The sequence below is a fragment of the Bombus huntii genome, chromosome 6 (genome assembly GCF_024542735.1).
Source record: "Bombus huntii isolate Logan2020A chromosome 6, iyBomHunt1.1, whole genome shotgun sequence".
NCBI classification, from domain to species: Eukaryota; Metazoa; Arthropoda; class Insecta; order Hymenoptera; family Apidae; genus Bombus; species Bombus huntii.
The window spans coordinates 3,821,648-3,840,549 of NC_066243.1; the positions used below are offsets into that span (position 1 = coordinate 3,821,648).

At 38.6% G+C, this 18,902-nt stretch overlaps 1 protein-coding gene and 2 long non-coding RNA genes across 7 annotated transcripts in view; 2 read left to right on the forward strand and 1 right to left on the reverse strand.

Moving 5' to 3' along the window:
• The first annotated feature begins 934 nt into the window (after positions 1-934).
• Positions 935-3,818, forward strand: LOC126866611 (uncharacterized). The gene is made up of 2 exons (XR_007689965.1): positions 935-1,724; positions 1,758-3,818. It is a non-coding gene; the product is annotated as an uncharacterized LOC126866611 (long non-coding RNA).
• A 4,553-nt stretch (positions 3,819-8,371) lies between these two features.
• Positions 8,372-18,902, reverse strand: part of LOC126866591 (uncharacterized) — a 210,347-nt gene continuing 199,816 nt past the window's right edge. For all 5 annotated transcript variants that reach the window (XM_050620394.1, XM_050620396.1, XM_050620395.1 and 2 more), the window contains one exon: positions 8,372-13,270. In XM_050620394.1, coding sequence (XP_050476351.1) covers positions 13,063-13,270 — 208 coding nt within the window. In that variant the 3' untranslated portion in view covers positions 8,372-13,062. The remainder of the gene's footprint in view (positions 13,271-18,902) is intronic.
• LOC126866614 (uncharacterized) lies at positions 14,046-18,890 on the forward strand. Its single transcript, XR_007689971.1, has 3 exons — positions 14,046-18,199; positions 18,283-18,412; positions 18,620-18,890. It is a non-coding gene; the product is annotated as an uncharacterized LOC126866614 (long non-coding RNA).

An 18,902-nucleotide genomic window follows, 5' to 3' on the forward strand; every position in this document is an offset into this window, starting at 1 on the left:
CGAAAAATATATAGTATGCATGTCTAAACAACTAGTATATGAATTAATAGCTGAAAAAGAAATGCAAATGTTAGTAGTTTTAACCATGGTTCTGGAACCACTTATGGAGTGGAAGTACTTGTTCCAAGAGCAGTAGTAGGTGTTGTTATTGGTAAAGGAGGAGATATGATTAAAAAAATACAGGCAGAGACTGGTGCAAGAGTTCAATTTCAACAGGGACGGGAGGACGGCCCTGGGGACAGAAAATGTATAGTATCTGGCAAACATCAAGCTGTAGAACAAGTGCGTCAACGCATTCAGGAACTTATTGATAGTGTAATGAGAAGAGATGATGGTAGAAGTAACATAGGAGCAAGAAGTGGCCCACGAGGCAATGGCTTTGGCAATAATCGTAATCCAAATGAATATAGCGGATGGGATAGGCGTCAAGGAGGACGTATGCAAGAAAAATAGAAACAATGTTTACTGTCCCATCTTCAAAATGTGGTATTATTATAGGAAAAGGTGGTGAAACCATTAAACAAATAAATCAGCAGACTGGAGCACATTGTGAACTAGATAGAAGAAATCAAAGTAATGAAAATGAAAAAATTTTCATAATTCGTGGAAACCCTGAACAAGTGGAGCATGCAAAAAGAATATATAGTATGCATGTCTTAGGAAAAGTCAGAAATTATGTAGCGATATGATAAAGTTTAAATACGGTTAAATTTGTGTAGAAGTTCCGAGAGCGGTCAATTTGACAGCGCCGGTAGGTTTAGTGACAATCTTTCTCATTATTTGAGCAGTAATTTGTTATTTAATCCTTTGTTGTTATTTAAATTCGAACAGAGGTAATTCAGTGTTGCTCTTAAGGCGGATTCTCGTGTAACAACCATAGAAGCAAGTGATCTTTATGGACTTCTTTTAACCCTTAGAGTGCTCTGGACGCATATATGCGTTTGTCAATTTTTCCGAACACCTACGCAGAAGTAATACTATTACGTTTGTGTGAGATAAATATAAATTCATTCCTCATATATAATGCATATATTTTATATCAAAAATCTACTGCTTCGAAACAAAAATTTAGCGAATTTCATTTAGCGTTGATAAGAGACATTTTACGAAAATATTTCCAACGTAGAAGCATGTTAGGAGGAGGAAAGAGAAAGTCTGAGGATTTACCATTTCGTTTAATCGATAGGCATTTTCCATCAAAATGCCCTAATCGTGCCGGCACAACACAATTATCAAGAAGAAAATGTGTCGTTTGTGTGAAAAATAAGAGAAGGAGCGACACGCGATACGAATGCAAAAAATGCGATGTCGGATTATGTATGGATAATTGTTTTGAAATTTTTCACACACAACTGAATTATTAACTCGTGTTATATTTACTAAATTTAGTTTTCTAGTTTATCGTTTTCTAGTTTATTACCCAAATTCTATTTTAATTTAAATTTCAATGTTTATAATAAATAATTAATACTAAAAAATAACGCTCTTGAATCATTTAATCTCGTGCAAAAGAATTACTATAACTTATTACGATTTGCGCTTTGAATAGTCAATCAACAGAGTTCAATCTAGCGAAAAGGTACTCCGTCCACAGCGATGGTCAGCGCTGGCCGCGAGTACCGCGAGTAGGTCAGTTGCGTTGCTTTGTAAGCTCGCAGAGTTTTATACCAATTTGAAAAACGTACCGTTCGCGATGAACAAAAAGAATAGTATTGGTAGAATCTGTGCCTGAGTTGCCGGTCGGACAGCTCGCAAAGTGTTAACCAAGGACAAATGACACAGCTGCTAGTTTAAGGATGCAAAAGATGCACGTTTATTCGGTAAAATAATGTACAAATAAATAGTTGTGTGTCGGGGATGAATACAACGCTTTTCATCGATCTTCCTCACCATCGCACATCCGAACGTGCAGTATACACGTTCTCTATGCTTTAATGAGTCTCGCAAGAATCGATTATCGTGTCTGTTTCCTTCGCTCGCTCGCTTTCTCACACTCTCGCTCTCTCGCTCTTTTTCTCTGTCTCTCAAGTTTTCTCAAGTACATACTCGCATCGGTGTTTCGTTTTATTCATTTATTTCTTCTTTATTTCTCGTTGGAAACGAAAGTGGAGGCTATAATATACGTACAAAATTCCTGTGAGAACGACGTCGTCCATAGTATTACGCGAAAGACTCGATAAACGACGATTCGTCGTCGAGCCAAGGTGTAAAGAATTCGTCGGATGGTCTCTTCTTTCTATTTCCCTTTTGCTCTTCTTCTTCTTCTTTTTTTTTTTTTTTTTTTGTTCAAATGATTTTCACGATATTCGAACGATCAAATTGCCGTGGACGCTTATTTTACTCGTTTTACTATGGATTCATCGAACGACGTCAATTTTCTTTATTATCAGTGTGGGGACGAGGGAGGAGTGTACTGTTTATGTTCCTTACTGTACTGGAGCTTTTAGTCATATATAGCGATAACCATTAATATATGCATAGGTCTTTTCGACACAGATACCGAGTATAGGGCATACTATTTTTTACCTTTATTTATTTATTTATTTATTTTTTCCTTTTAATTCGATCGTGGCGATGACAATGGTAATAACGACGAGTAACAATAATCGTAGCAATAGAAGTAATTAAATGTAATGATAAGAATAATAGCAGTAGAACGACACTGATTATTAACGTTAACGATAATCATATAATAATAATAAGAACAATAATAAGAATAATAATAATAATAATTGCAACAGGCGTACAAACTAGGCTAGGTGGACTTTCATAACTGATCCATACATTTAGGGAGAATTACAACGTAAGATCATGCGTCTTGGATTTACAAAATGTTCGCTGGATCGATCGATCAACCATCAACTGCAAACCTCGTCCGCGTTTTCCGCAAAAAAACCTCAAGCACAAAATGTAAATTATTCGGCAATGTTACTTATTTAATTATCAAATTTAAATATAAAAACGAATCTAATACACGTTTAATCGCTTTATATGTAAATTTGTGAATATTTCTCCGATCAAACGTAGCCATCGTCAAACGAGATTCTAAAAGTCTGCACTGCGAATCGCCATAGCGAAAGAGAAAATTCAGTTTCGGATGGCAGATGGATGGTCTGTAGTCGAGGGTTGACGATCGATAAAAGGAAGAGGAAATAGAGGTGCCCCGGTTGGAGATGCCTCCGTTTACGACCGAATTCACAATCAGAAAGGTATCCCTTTTTCGCGATGCTCAGTTCACCTTAGCAACTGTACGCTCGTGGAAAAGTAGGCCGTATCGTATTACACCGCTACTTCCATCTACTTGGTATAAAAAAGAACCGTGGAAAACAGTAGTAACCGCTGTCGATATAAAAAATCGTTATAGCGCTCTCTATATCGGTTATTGATTACGTGATCGTCGAGAGAAAGTCTACGTACGGCCGTTGTAACATTATTTACGTACACTAGAAACGGGGGTGGATTTGTGGAGAACGGGGGATCGTTTCGTCGTATCTTCGATCCAAACGGAAGTCCTCGGTTCCTCGACAACGATCGATCGACTCTGGCCACGAAAATCGCCACTACTGATTTCCATACAAATAGATTTCAAAAGATCGATTCGCAAACTATACATATATACTCGATACGCAAGCATTTTTCGGCAGCACCTTCTTTACGAATAATTTAGCGTTGGTTATTTTCATTGTGTTTTGTTACCCGTTTAATATTTATCTTGGACTACTTCTTTTTTTTTTTTTTTTTTTTTTTTGGAACGATGACAACGCGTCGTTCGCCATTTCGAATTTTCTCTTTAGTATCGTGTGCCGCGAATGGGCGGACTGATACAACGATAGGTCCTCGGATACGGTCATTTTGACTGTGTTTGCTTTGTGTTGTTTCCTTTTTTTTTTTTTCTTTTGGTACTTTGATGTTCTTAGTCTAGGTCTTCTAAAATATTCGATGATCTTTTTTATTTTTATCCGCTTATTGGAATAGAATGTGTAAAAAATTGTATGATACCTGTATACTTCTTAGGGAACTATTACGATAAATTATCTCTGCAATCATTTGAGACAATCGCTTGTTTTTGTAGTGTAACCGGTAGTTTGTTTAAATGAAATGTTATTTCAGCCAATTATCTATCGACACCGCTTCGCGTGTAAAATTTTCATAGCGTTGTTAACGACTCGGAAAACAACGTTTGCCCGTTAACATCGCGGAAGAACGAAGATTCTAATTGGAAATGACAGCTAGCGAATTCGAGATCAAATAACTTTCCCGGCATTCTCAAGTCAAATGTTCCTTTGATATTCTTGTTTAAGTGGCGAACGCGAAAGATTGCATATGTCTGACAAATGGCCATAATTGAAGTCATTAGAGACGTAATTTCTCTGAACTGATTATTGGTCAATGCTCCCGCGATAAATTACGAGGAAAGGCTATTAAGAAATTACTTTTACGAATACCACGATCTCTTTGCTCGAACTCGTTCACCTCGAATATCTTGAAATTACAACGACGATCGAGATTCCTAGAACTTCACGATATTTTCTAACAAGTACAGAATAGAATATCGTCGATAAATGTAATTACTTACAATCGGACGCTTTGAACGCGCGATACAACATTTTTTTACCATCTGTAACCGCCAATTAATAGGTTGAAGTTTCATTTTGCCACGCTATTAACGAACAGTTTATTCATCTGTCCATATAAATATATTTTGCAATTATAATTCTCGTGAAATCTTACTCGTCTCATTAGGCTACCGCTCGTATCTCCAGTTACTTTTTATCCTAATTAAAATTCATCGAAGACCTCGGTTTCGTAGTTTGAATACTTCGAACAGATCTACGCTGACGAATAAAAAAGTGAAAAGTTTCTGAACGAACTCTCGCGTAATTCGAAGTTCGCTTCGAACGTTTTACGAAAACCTTTCACGTAGCACTAAAACGGGAAATTACACACGTTAACGATAATTTTCTAATATCTTCCTTAAAGCTAGGAGATACGTTAACTATAGGATGATCGAGTGGAGTGGAAAAACCACTCTGAAAAGGCGTAACAGCGTTGAAATTGTAAAACGTTCTTCAAAATGTTTGAGAACCTCCCACCGTAACAAACGTCACGCGATTTCACTTGCAATTGATCGAAGAGTGCCTGTAAAAAATACCATGAGCGAGGCTGAAACGAGTATTTTGGAAAACAAACGGAACCTATGCATTGATGTAATTTATCAAAAATGCAACTTTAATTTACGCAAATTTACGAAAAAGGAAAATGTATCTGTAAGAAAGCCTCTTCGGTGCGAAGAAAGCTGAATGCCACAGACAGAAGGTAAAAAACAATTAGCTGACGTCCATCAGCATTGACATTTTCCTCTGTAGCGTTCCAGCACAGTCGATGACCATTTAGAGCGCGAAATTGCATTCAAACGTCATACTGCAGTGTCTTCATTGGAACGTAGAACACGTTCGAATAAGAAATTAAAATTCTTCGACTCTTCTGCTATCTACGGTGTTTTCTACGAGCGCTCCTCGATCTCGAAGTTAGGAGATTTCACCTCGCTGTTTCACAGAGCTTGGGAAGCTGACGCCGAACGACGGACAGATCTTTTGAAATCGCTTTGTCCACCAGTCGCTTGAAACATTGGACGATCGGAATTGAAGCAACATCGCGGTCGCGCTGAATTTCGAAAGAAAAAGAATAGAAGAAACGGCTTGCACGAAGAAAAATCGGAATGACGCATGCGGAAAACCGGGCTTAGGGTCGGGTTAAAAGGGACAGTTTCCACCGGCGTTACATGTAAAGTATAATCGTACATCTACCGTATATATGAATACGTACATTGTATATGTAATTCCATCGTATCGTTTAATCAGCCTCTTTCATCGACAGCTATAAAACCGATATTTGAACAGAGATCGCAGTTAATAATTAGCGTCGCGCGAATATCGCGTGCATGCGATTGATATAGGATCGTTAACAAGTTCAGATTGGGTGATCGCTGCCACGGACATCTGGAGGCGCGATAAGAGCGTCCAGCTTATCGATCGCGATCCTCCTCGCGGATCGCCGATGTTTTTGGCCGATGTATCCTGTGTTGCTTCACTCTCTTCGCGTCCTTAAATGGTAGTTTAATTAATCGCTTAAAATCATAACTAATAACGCCTTAAGTTGCTACGCTTTTTTTTTTTTCTATCACAATATTTCTTTTTCTTTCTTTTTTTATTTTTCTTTTCTCTCTCTCTCTCTCTCTCGCTCTCACTCTCTATAAACAGAAACAAAAAAGAGGGTGGGGGCAATGAGAACGTCTCGTCTCGTCGTTTAGTTCTTTTAAATCCGCAAAGAACGAAATCCATTCGCCTAAGTTACGTTAGGTAGACGCGTGAAGGCGCGTCCTGATCTTCCGTTTCACGAGCCCGCGCCGTATGCTTCGTCTCGGCCCCGGAAGAAAGGAATGCATCGATTCGATTCGCGTATTGAGCATACGTTTCATCAGCGAAGCTTCTTCGATTCGATGATAACGAGGATAACGTCGCGCGTTTCCAATCACGTCACGCGTCTCTACAAGTGTGTGTGAGCGGTGTGTGTGTGCGCGCGCGTGAGTGTGTGTGAGCGGTGTGTGTGTGTGAGAGAGAGAGCGGGTGTGTGTGTGTCTGTCTGTCTCTCTGTCTCTCTGTCTCTCTGTCTCTCCCTCTCTCTCTCTCTCTCTCTCTCTCTCTCTCTCCCCCCCCCCCCCCCCCCTCTCTCTCTCTCTCTCTCTCTCTCTCTCTCTCTCTCTCTCTCTCTCTCTCTCTCTCTCTCTCTCTCTCTCTCTCTCTCTCTCTCTCTCTCTCTCTCTCTCTCTCTCTCTCTCTCTCTCTCTCTCTCTCTCTGTGTGTGTGTGTGTGTGTGTGTGTGTGTGTGTGTGTGTGTGTGTGTGTGTGTGTGTGTGTGTGTGTGTGTGTGTGTGTGTGTGTGTGTGTGTGTGTGTGTGTGTGTGTGTGTGTGTGACATGTCTTCGACGAGGAATAATTCTTAAATAATTAGCAACAAGGTGTTCTCTTCCGTTCTTTCGAATCACTGCTCGTCATCATTTCGGTCGCAATTCGTGTCGTTGGATGATCGAAAGCGCACCGGAGACCGAGAACGTCTCGCGAGCTTCGCGCATCGCTAAACAAGAATTCGACGCATCTTTTGGCACACGCTATTTCGCGCGAACAAGCGCGCTTGCCTCGCTGAATGTGACACGATGAACCTCGACCTCTTTCCTTTCTATCTTCCATTCCTTCTTTCACTCGTTCGTCTCTTCCTATCCGCTCGCAGACCAATTTTAGGTCGATCACCGATATCTAGCGTTTGGTACGCGGCTCCTTCGCGCCGAATCGTCTCCGCTTTGCGCCACTTTGCGCACGATCGTCTCTTCCTCTCGCCAGTCTTCCCTACGGGTGCATGAACAATCGCCATACAGCGAGCTACATACGAGAACGTGTACTAGACCGTTACGATTAATGTAAATATATTGTCGGATATATCAGAAACCAGTGTTCTTCCTCTTCCGTAACATGTTTGTGGCTAGCGGCCGGATTCTGCACGATCGCGCGGGATTAAATGCAGTTGGTAAAACAGCTTTGATCTTCTCGGCCCACTCCAAAGTATCAGCTTGTTTTTTCTTTCTTTCTTTTTTTTCTCTTGTTCTTGAGCAACGATATATGTACGACAGCATGGAGATGTATTTTTGATGGAAAATGTATCTGTTTACGAGCGTGTTCGACGGTCCAACCGCGGGCGACGTGGAAATCGCGTTCCACGCGATCATCGTGTTGCTTCGAGTTTGTGCAACATCCGAGCAATGCTAAACGATACTTCTCCTGGGTTCAATCGTGTTTCGTATTTGAACGTACGTTATATCTCATCGACTATGTCTTTAAGAATTAGATTTCTCGCAACAGACGCGTGTATTGTATGAAATAACGCTTCTGGTGCAAAAGATAAACTCTCGTTCGGGGCGTTTAGATCTCGTGGCGGGATCTTTGATACGCAGAATGGAAGAAAAAGAAAAAGACATTATTTTTGTATACTATTGAAAATTTTCATACGATAAAATAGAGAAGATATGGATTAAAATACAGCATAGACCAAAAGCTCGTTCGCGGTTCTGTAAGGGAAATTCGGAAAATCGCCCGCGGTTGCAGAGTCGATAAACTTAATTCACCTGCACGTAGTAACCAATGTAGTTAAATTAGAAGAATCAGTAGATGACGTACATGCTCGCACAAAGCACCCGACAAAAATAATGAAATTATATTAGTCGATTTTGAATTTTAAATATTACGCGCTCCTCTGCAGTTGCAAGCATTCTCAAATTATAATTCTTCCATTTTATATTTATATTTTGTTCGGTTGATCGAGCGAAATTTCGGTCTTCGAAATTGCCTTCCTCGCTTACGAACCTCGTCATTCGACGAAACGGTCGCGACCAGTCGTCAGAGTGGAATAGCTTGTTTTGCAAAATTCAAGATACAAAGTGACGGCTTAATCTCCATGCGAACCACAAACATTTTACACTTCGTGTCTCAAGATTATGTTCTCAGGCCAACAGTTCCGCCGATCGTTTTCTCGTTTCACCTTTCGTCTAGCTACGTATTTACAGGACTAGAGTCTTATTTAAAATCTGCTGGTGTCTGCTCGGTCGCGGTTCCAATTGCCCTTTGGCGATTAAAAGCCGAATATCGAGTCGAACGATGGTTCCGACCGCAAGTTCCGGCGAATCGAGAGAATGTGCTGTTGGTCTGGCGAAGCTAAAACTTAGGCGATCGGTCGAGCTAATTTCTTAGCAGTTTCCAGCTGATCGCGGCCACCGAGCAGACAGGCGAATCGTGAGCGACTCGTATGCGTTATCTTAAGTCTAGAATCTTAAAGACTATACGTGTAATTAGAGCCCACGATAATTTCCTACTCGAAGTAGTCGTCCAACCATGTGTCTTCGATTTAATTTTTCATCAAAGCACTAATCCACGAAGCACCATCGAAGGAATTTTTCAACGAATCCTAGAAGTCTCTTTTTCTCGATTAATTTCACCTAAGCGTTATTTGTGTGTATGTGTGGTGTATTATCGTGGGCAAAGATAGCGCTAGATCTTATCAAGATGGTGAAATTCGTTAATTTATCTAAAATGTGACAAACGAAAGAGTTTGAAACGTTCTTCCTCCATCGTTCGACTATCTTTATAGACCTTCGCTGATGTTCATTCTTCTTTTTCTCTCCTTTGTTTTTCTTCATCAGAGAAAACTGCCTTTTAATCTAATTTCTGAGCACGTTTCGTTCGCGTCGTGCTTTTTCGCAGACGCATGTTCGACGATGACGCGCGAGTCATATCGGCGCAACGACTCGATTATTATTCTTACACACGTAAGAACGTTTATTGTACCGATGCTGAAACAAACGGGGAATAATATTCTTCTATCGCCGCGGAACGTTCAACTATTCTAAGTAAATCACGAATGCACCGTGTAAAATTGATTTCTCATCTTCGACGCAACTTGCTGCAGCAACAGTGGAATGACATTTATAAGTTTACATACAGTCGAATAGCAGTCGATGTTTCTTTGCGAATGTATAAGCATGGATTTCCTTCGATTTCTCGAAATCTCTTTTTTTTTTTCCTAATCTCGCGCAACTTTCCCGCCGCTCTTTTTCGAAAGCACATGGCCAGTCTAGTGGTCGCAACGAAGAACGGATCAATTCGTTGCGAATGATTCCTCGGGGTCCATTGATTGTCGTATCTAAAGTTCTGATGGGGAAACGTTGAGTACATTCGACAGTATCACGTCCATCGTACTTCGAATTCTTTAACACTAGAACAACCCACGATCAAATATGAGACCTGTACCAAAGGAGCGAAAGTAACAGATATAGAAAATTGTACATAATTGGAGGCAAAAGGCCACTTTGTCCATACATTTTACAAAGAATCACTGGAAATTCCAAAACTACTGCTTCGCCAATCTACAGAATTATTTCTAAAGGATCGTAAATTGGTCATTTTCGCCACTCTGGGAATTCTAGTGTTAAAATCGTTCGACTCGAACAGAGGAGTAATTCGTTTCGACATTGTATCTGGCTTCTCGACAATTTTGCGATCTTTCTGCAAACATATCCCAGTTTCCCGTATTCTTGTCTCGGCGTGCAATCGAACACGAAAACAAGCTGATTCAGATACTCGTCCGGTAGATTGTCAGTGAGCATGAACATTTAAACCGCTCGATTCTTCGTCTTCGTAGCGACGCGGAAATTTACCAACGATCCATTAATACTGGCTTTAGAAACTTAAACTACACGGTTGAATTCTTATTCGCCATCGTCTTCAAGAAGCGTTACAAGCGATAACAAATGAAAGGTTTCGCACTGATCGGATCAGCCGATTATCCGAATCATCGCCGTGAAATTCAACGAGGAAAACGAGGGATATCCGGAGCGATTCTACGTACAGCGTTACGCAAACATCGTGGAATTGTTCGTTAAAAATTACAAACAGAATGAAGGCAAGGTTTATGCGTTGTACGCTTAGGTCCAAAGCCAAAAGCCACGTCTCCGCCGAAGCAACACAACGAGGAACCTCCTGTTGTTGCCTGTTGTTTTGCTACGCGTTTCTTATTTTTCTCTGATCTTTGGAAATGGGCAACAAGCAGCAACTTTCGTTACTGACAGAGACATTGGACAACGAGCGCCACATCTTCCACAAACATAGATCGACAGGTCCTCGTCGTTGCTTCAGCGAAGACGCAGCCGAAGGGTCAACGCGTCGATCTTTTGCATTTCGTGTCGGCTAACGACAGGCGATCGATTTCAACGAAATCCTATCCATTCGCGATCTCAATTCCTGTTCTTGAAGACCGTCGTTTCGAAGCTTCCGCGGACTTTCGCGCAGAGAATGGCCGACTCGGTCTCTCGCTTGGCTTGAAACGAGAGTCTTGCGAGAGAGGAATCTTTCGAAATATCGCGCGAGTTCCTTTCGATCGATAGGGACAGCTTAACCCTTTCACAATGTAAACGTCGACAAGCTGGCAGATAGTTTTCGGCATACGAGATACAGTTTCGTATCTTAACTCTGTGTACTTTGACGATATCGAAGATAGAAATGTGAAAATTGCTTCTCGTATCGTTTGTGTCGATACAGTACGCTTTGTAAATAAATTTACAAATCTTAGGTACAATTTTTTCTTGGTAAAATCTTGACTTCCAAAAAGTTTCGCTGTAAAAGCGTAACAATGAAAAATCCTCGGGACGCGTTAACATCGGTCAGAAGCCGAACACGCGCTTTGCTTAACGTTAATTATCTAATGAAAAAGCTGTTGTCTAGGTTTGAAATTTGGGACTCTTCGTTGTGTTCTTACACTGCGAAAGAATTAAACTTGGACGATCGATGAACGCAGATTACTCTAAATACAGGGAATCTGACTTTTGCGTGTCGCGCTGTCGAGTAGTCGGAATTTCTTGTTTGTCCCATTTATTCGTCTACCTTCCACGTTCGAAGAGCCAGCGACGTAACTCGAAAAAAATTACTTTTCCAAGCGAACAAGAGACAAAGAGGTCCGCGTTAGTATCTCGTATGACATGATCGTGTTTCTTAAATTTATACGGTGTCCAATCACGCGAGGTTTAACAAATTACGTCTCACCAAGAGACACGACGCTACAAAGCGTTCCAGCTACAGAGATGTTGGCAACGACGTAGCACGCGTTGCTCCTCGGCAAATTGTTAATCGTCTCGCTTTTTCAAAGAAGGTAGACGCATCTTGTGGTTCAGATTTTGATAAGAATCCTCGCAATTCGATACGCTTCTCCTTCGTACCACGTATACGCGTAAAGGCCACAGATGAGAAACATGATAAGTCTGTTATAGAAGAGAAATTTTTTAATTCAATACGTTGTCGATCAGTTTTATATTTGATTCTAGAATGAAATACGACTTTTTCTTATCTTCCCGAGCATTTAAAAAATAACCTCGGTTACGCAGATCGATATCAAGCAAGTTCAACTAGTATTCTCTAAGATTTGTGTTCTATCTTCGAAAGACTTGCGTCTTCGAATCTCACAGGCTGCCTCTTTTTCAATTGTTTCGTATGGTCAAGCGACGCAACAGGAAAGTAAGAAAGATTGAAGAGCGCTTGTAGAAAACACTGCGAGTGGCAAGAAACGAGTTTTTCAAAGAGGAAAAGAAACTTTATGCACTAATTTGATCGAAATTTTACGTGCTCCTCCTCTCGATTGTAAAGCAAACTCAATTTCATCGATTGAATAACCGACATACACCAAGAAACAATGAATCAATTTGCTCTTAAACTGCACACTGCAGTGTTTTCATTAGTACGGGCAACGTATTCCACTAAAAAGTCAAGACTCTCGAATCTTTGCCACTTACAAGCGTCCTTCGAATCGACTCATCATGTTTCCTCTCGTGGTCTTCACGATGCGACAGAAATAGCAGCGCTGTGCTGGCTCGAACCGAAAGAAACGAAAGGGAGGAAAAAGAAAAAGAAGGAAGACGGGCCGATCTACGAGACATAAAACGAACGAACTAGTAGCAGTTTGAAAGCGACTACGGTTGGACAAATTGTCGTTGTCTCGGCTATCACGCCGGCAGCGTGAATTATCCAGCAATTTGGGCTGGCGGGGCGATGCCGATGGTCGAACGTTTGCCAATAACGCGAATTAACTTAGCTCGTCCGGCCGTCTACTCCGTTTTAATTCACACAGCCGCGGAGTCTGATATCGCCGAACCCCTTGCTCGCGACAGAGATCTGACTGCCAAGAACGAACGGCCGTGGTAATTGCGCGCGATCATCGTCACGGCGTGGCAGCCAGATCTGGCTGGAAGCGGGCATCACGCCGTGACCGATGCTTGCCGCTTTCGAAACTCGAGCACCACGATCGTCCGACAAATCTCGGATGCCGGGTGTTCGTCGCGCAATCGAGCCTCGTCATCGTTGCTTCCGCCTTTCTCTTCGTTGCCGTAGCGGCCGCTTTTCTTTTGCTGGATTCCTAAATCGATGGCGGCTCCTTGTCGCAACGATGCACAAAGCCGTGCTGCTGCTCGGGTCATCCACTCGACTGCTCGGGCAGCAGTATGCTGACCGATTTGCGATTCGCAGATCCGTTACTGGCGTTGTTCGTGTTGTTGACCGTGGCGAGGGCAGGAGGCGGTCGATGCGATGGAGCGACCACTCGTACTTCCGGCCGCGGCGAAGCTTCCCTCAGCGGGCTTCCTACATTCGCTAGGTCCTCTGCGCTCGTCAGCGTGGCCGTCCTGCGATAAATAATAGTCTTGATTAATGAAGTCATGAAAAGTGGAAGAAGAAAGTATAGAAATCAATGTATATATCGTTTATACTATATATAGTTAAGGAAGCTATGAAAAGTCAAGGAAAAATTCTCCAGGTTAACGAGTGTCTTATTTGTAGTATATATAGTAAATAGTATTTTGTAATATTTATAGTATATGTAATTAACGAAGGTAGGAAGAAGAAGAGAGAAAAGTCTAGATATATAGATTACGAAGAATCAAAAGTGGAAGGCTACAAGTCGATCGGTTTAAGCAATTTTATTATTATACAGTTAATAGTTAATAGAAAATTCTAAAAGTGAATGGATATCTCACTTATAGCATAAATAACATGTATAATATGTATATAGATAATGAAGTTACGAAGAATCAGAAATGGAAATCTACAAGTCGATCGGTTTATGCAATTTTATTATTATACAGTTAGTTAGTAGAAAATTCTAAAAGTGAATGGATATCTCACTTATAGCATAAATAACATGTATAATATGTATGTAGATAATGAAATTATGAAGAATCAAAAGTGGAAGGCTACAAGTCGATCGGTTTAAGCAATTTTATTATTATACAGTTAATAGTTAATATATTTTTATAATAGTTAATATAATATATTTTTAGTATTATACAATTAATAATTAATAGAAAAGTCTACAAATGAATGGATATCAGTTATACATAACATGTATAATATGTATATAGATAATGAAGTTACGAAGAATCAGAAATGGAAATCTACAAGTAGATCAGTTTATGCAGTTTTATTATTATACAGTTAATAGTTAATATATTTTTATAATAGTTAATATAATATATTTTTAATATTATACAGTTAATAGTTAAAATATATTATATTATATATTATATTGTTAATAGTTGATGAAAGGTAATTTTTAGCAGTATATAAATATATTCTGTATCTCGAACATTAACCCATTTTCCCGTTTTTCGAGCATCTCGATGAAAATGCCTAATAGATGGGAGAAGACTCGATGTTTCTAATTATTTTGTTAATGATAATTTTATCAATAACAAAGTTATTGGTAAACATTTCTTGACCCAATATGAAGATAATTTTCTCTTTTTATTAATGCAATTAGCTTTCGAAATATCGATTTCTTTATTTTTTAAGTTTTAGTTATGTTTCTGTAAGCATGAATAATTTAAAATATTACAGGCACGAACATATTTTAGCACATAAAATTTCTTCACATTATTACATTATTGAAAGATATTTGCGAATTTACAAGGACATATATTTTGCAAATAGTAAAATCACGGACATCGAAGATATTTTGTCGTTCGAAATATGTATAACTTTCAATATTTGGACGAAATATCAGATTCAGAGGAATATTGAAACATTTTATTTATCGTGGATGATAAGAATTCTACCCTACGAAGATTTCAATTCGAAGATAGATGAACAGCCGTCGTAAAAGAGGAATTGAACCGTGTTTCCGCTGACACGTAGATTCTGTACGAAATGTGATCGAAACCGCGTAATAAACAAAGGAAATATAATATATTGATTTTATATATTAATTGTTAAATACAGATATATGTATTGTTTTACAGATTTTATTAAATTTCTAAATAATAATCGCAACTTCTCACGAATATTTCTATAATTTACTATTAATTATATAATTATAATTTGTTAATTCTATAATGTGTTACATTAAACGTTTCTTGCAATTATTTTTGGGAAACTACCATAACGCTTCATGATACTATCAGATAACAAGAATAATTAGAAAATAACGAAGAATAATAAAAACTCAACTAGTATCTACAGTATGTGCCAGTGAAAATTAATTTCTTTTACACTTGTATTATAATTCGAAGAATTAAAAAATGGCAAGAAATAAGCAAAATAAATAAACAAAAATATAGCTGGAAGATCTAAATAAATTATATCCACCTTAAATAATGTTAAGATTGAAAGGGAAGTGTAAAATGTGTTAAAGAATCTTACAAATTTTTAGATCATATATATATACAGGGTGGTTGGTAAAAAAGAAGTTGAAAATATAGAATAAAAATTTTTTTTTTAATTTTTCCATCGAGACGTTATAACGAGACGTGATAAAGTGCACGCGTACCGAGCGAAAATTCAAAGTCGATTTTCTCGAAAACAAAGCCTCAAACGAAAAATTTTTATTCTATATTTTCGACTTCTTTTATCGCGTAGAATCACCACCTTTCCGCTTGTACCACCAGTTACCAACCACCCTGTATATACAGCTATAACTCTTCTGTAAATGCAGAAATACAGAATTTATTATATAATTTAATCTTTTCTTTTTGCGTGTGTAAGTTTAACGTCACATTGCTTCGCGAGAGACACTCTGTATTCTAGTAGCATTGCATTCGATAATTTAATTGCTTAAATCCTCTAAACCTTCTAGATAATTGCAAATTTGTAGAGCCTGTATCGCATTTTATTCCGAGATTTGCAAGCAATTTCCCAGGCTTTGTTCGTTCGCTTCTAAATGACTGCATCGCTTTAACGCGGTTCTCGGTCTTCCTTAGTCTTATAGCGACGACAAGAATTGCTCTGGCGCTCTATGAAAATCAGTTTTCTTTAAAAGCGAGACGACAATAGCCGCAGAAGAAAACCATTAACAACTGAAAGTCGTTCACGGACAATTGTGCTTTCGAGACAAAGATATTCCATCGAATTATGAAAAAAGTAGGAGTTTGAGAATAAATACGATCGGTAATTGCATGTCCGTATAAAGATAACGAAGGCCAAGAGTATAAAATCGACGTATAAAATCGAGCTATGAAAATCCTAAATGAAATTAGAAGAAGCCCTGATATATGTAACTTCTGAAACAGATGACGAAGTGACGAAAAGATGACTTGTTGAAGACTACATCACGCGATTGTATCGATAAAAGTATTATTAAAAAGCGATGGAACTTTAATATCTCGAATGATTTATATTGTACGATTTTTTTATATGTATTTATAATATTATAAATATTATACTGTGCTGTTACACGTACGTATTCCAGATTATGATATTAGGTTGTCCGAAAAGTTTCTTTCGTTTCATAAGGTGATAATAGATGAACAACAATTTCTGTTTTATATTATTTTATTAGCGACAGATATAGCAAAAGAGTCAACAAACACCGAAACCCCCTAATCACTGGGCTACTTGATACGACGGACCAGATTCGCAGGCTGAAGAGGCACTACCCGCTAGACCTAAACGCTAGATTCAATTAGTTACCTAAATTAAGTAATATTCACTTATTTATAACGCTCACTTATAAATTATACTTATCTATAATAAGTATTAACTTATTATAAATAATCAGCCATGTCACTGCGCCACGCCAAAAAAATTACTGAAAATTCTCAACGCGAGAATTGATTGTAATTTTAATAAATAAATAAATAAAAAAAAATATTATTTTATTGAATTAGGTATGATCCATTTCGTTCTATTTCTATTATTATGTTCGTGCATAGTTCAATAAACTAATATAAAACAAAAAACATTGTGCGTCTATTATTCCCTTATAAAACGAAAGAAACTTTTCGGACAACCTAATACATTGATCTGGATGAACACGGGCTTGCTCGACCAGGCAGGCGTCATCGATCTCACGACGATGGATAACGCGACGCGACTGTGAGATTCACGTGACAAAGGCCGATGCAGGAAGCACGTGGCCCATCACACGCATTCGAGTTCGATAGCTCGGTTGAATATGCAACGGCGACGCCTTGCAGTTCGCATTCTAGATAGGTCAATATTCTTGCAAGCGCTTTGTGCGGCGCGCTTTTCGCTGATCGTTTATCTTGTAGCGTATGGCATCGCGCTCTAAGCATCCGCAGAACGATGAATATTAATCATCGGCGACGCGTACCGCGGGATATCGATACTGGCAACCTGATTACTATTTTTTCCCAATGATTTATCGCATGCAACGAGAAATCGGATAACAACCTTGTTGCATACTTGCGATAGCTATCTCATAGATATAAGAAAGATCGATGATTTATCGTTTGCAATTGTTCAGCGTTAATGGAGCGTGCGAATATGTTTCCAAAGCTGGATAAGTATTATTAATAACTATTATTTCCATACGCTTCATCATTCTCGGAAAAGAGTTTAAACAGACAGTTGAACTCTGTTATGTAGAACCAATCTTCAAAATTACGAAAGATTAGTTAAACACACCTGTTATCTAAAAATTTCCAACATATACAACGACCCTTATATTGTAAAATTATTAAAAATATCGAGCCTTAGTTCCTTTTTGGTTGTATAGTTACTTTGCAGGAAGCTTGCAAACCACGTGATCGCCCATAATAATCGTCCAATGCTTTTGAAATGGTAAATATTGTTATAATAACAATATATAACGTTTTATTAAATACAAAATTTATATAGAACATAATAACTTATTAAGTATTAACTAATAAAGTATTAACGTACACCGCTCTATTCTCTTACACATCTCAAACAGGAATGAATTTGTATATTGCACACTTATTCGTTCAATACATACGCGATGCGTTCGTCTCATGGCGTTTTCCTTTCGTCTTGCTCTCTTTCATTCCTCGCTCGTACAATACAGATGTACACACATCTATTTTCTAACAAATCTAAAGAAAGTTACTGGCGACAAATGTTCTAACATTATGGACGCTTCTATTTAGCGATATTATTGAGATATGTGTACTTTTGTGTGCTACACTGGATTAGCCGCGTGAAGTGACACACATATATGAGTATGAGTGTGTGGAAGTATGTGCGTGCGCAGCATCTCGTAAAACAGAAGAATGCAATGTTTCGTACGTATGGTGGCAGAAAAAGATGGCGTGAGAAAAGGAGTGCTGAGACGCGTACAATGTTTATCTATCTAGTGTCTTGTAAATCACATATTACAAAAATATGAAACTATTTTAATATCATTTCTACATGTAATGTGAGTGTTCCTATACATTTATTTCAGCGACTAAGATCCACGATTCTCAACAGATATTATGACCGAATGGCAAATTCGTGTCAGAGGAGAAACTTAACCTTTCGCACTCGAGGACTTCTTTGGTCGAGCGTAGCAGCTACTTTGGATGATTTAGCGTGTATGTGACGCGTGTATCACAGCTAACGTAAAATTTTATATACAAATTAACTTACAAAAGTATCATATTCCAATAGTTTATCTATATTTACATCTTTGAGAATATGATCGTGTAATATTAATTTCTGTATTTTATTTTTTGTACGATAATTTATGAAGCATTCGCTAAGATGCATTCTTGAATATAATTGATCTCATTTTTCAACAGTTTAAAACCAAGTTCATTTTTATTTGAGCTAATTTCACTTCTGAAAATCATTTTTTGAGGATTTCTAAACTATAATACTTTCGCCATAATTCGGACGGATATGGGATAAAATATTTTATCTCCATTTTTAAAGTCTAACACTTTACACTTCTTAACAAAGAACATAAAGAGGTAAGCAATCAATTTACGAAGCAATGTTGCACTCACTAATTGGAGATGTCGAAATCTAGCATAAAGAGACTGTCACCTCTGAAGTACAACACCGTCTCTCAAGTGCAAAGGT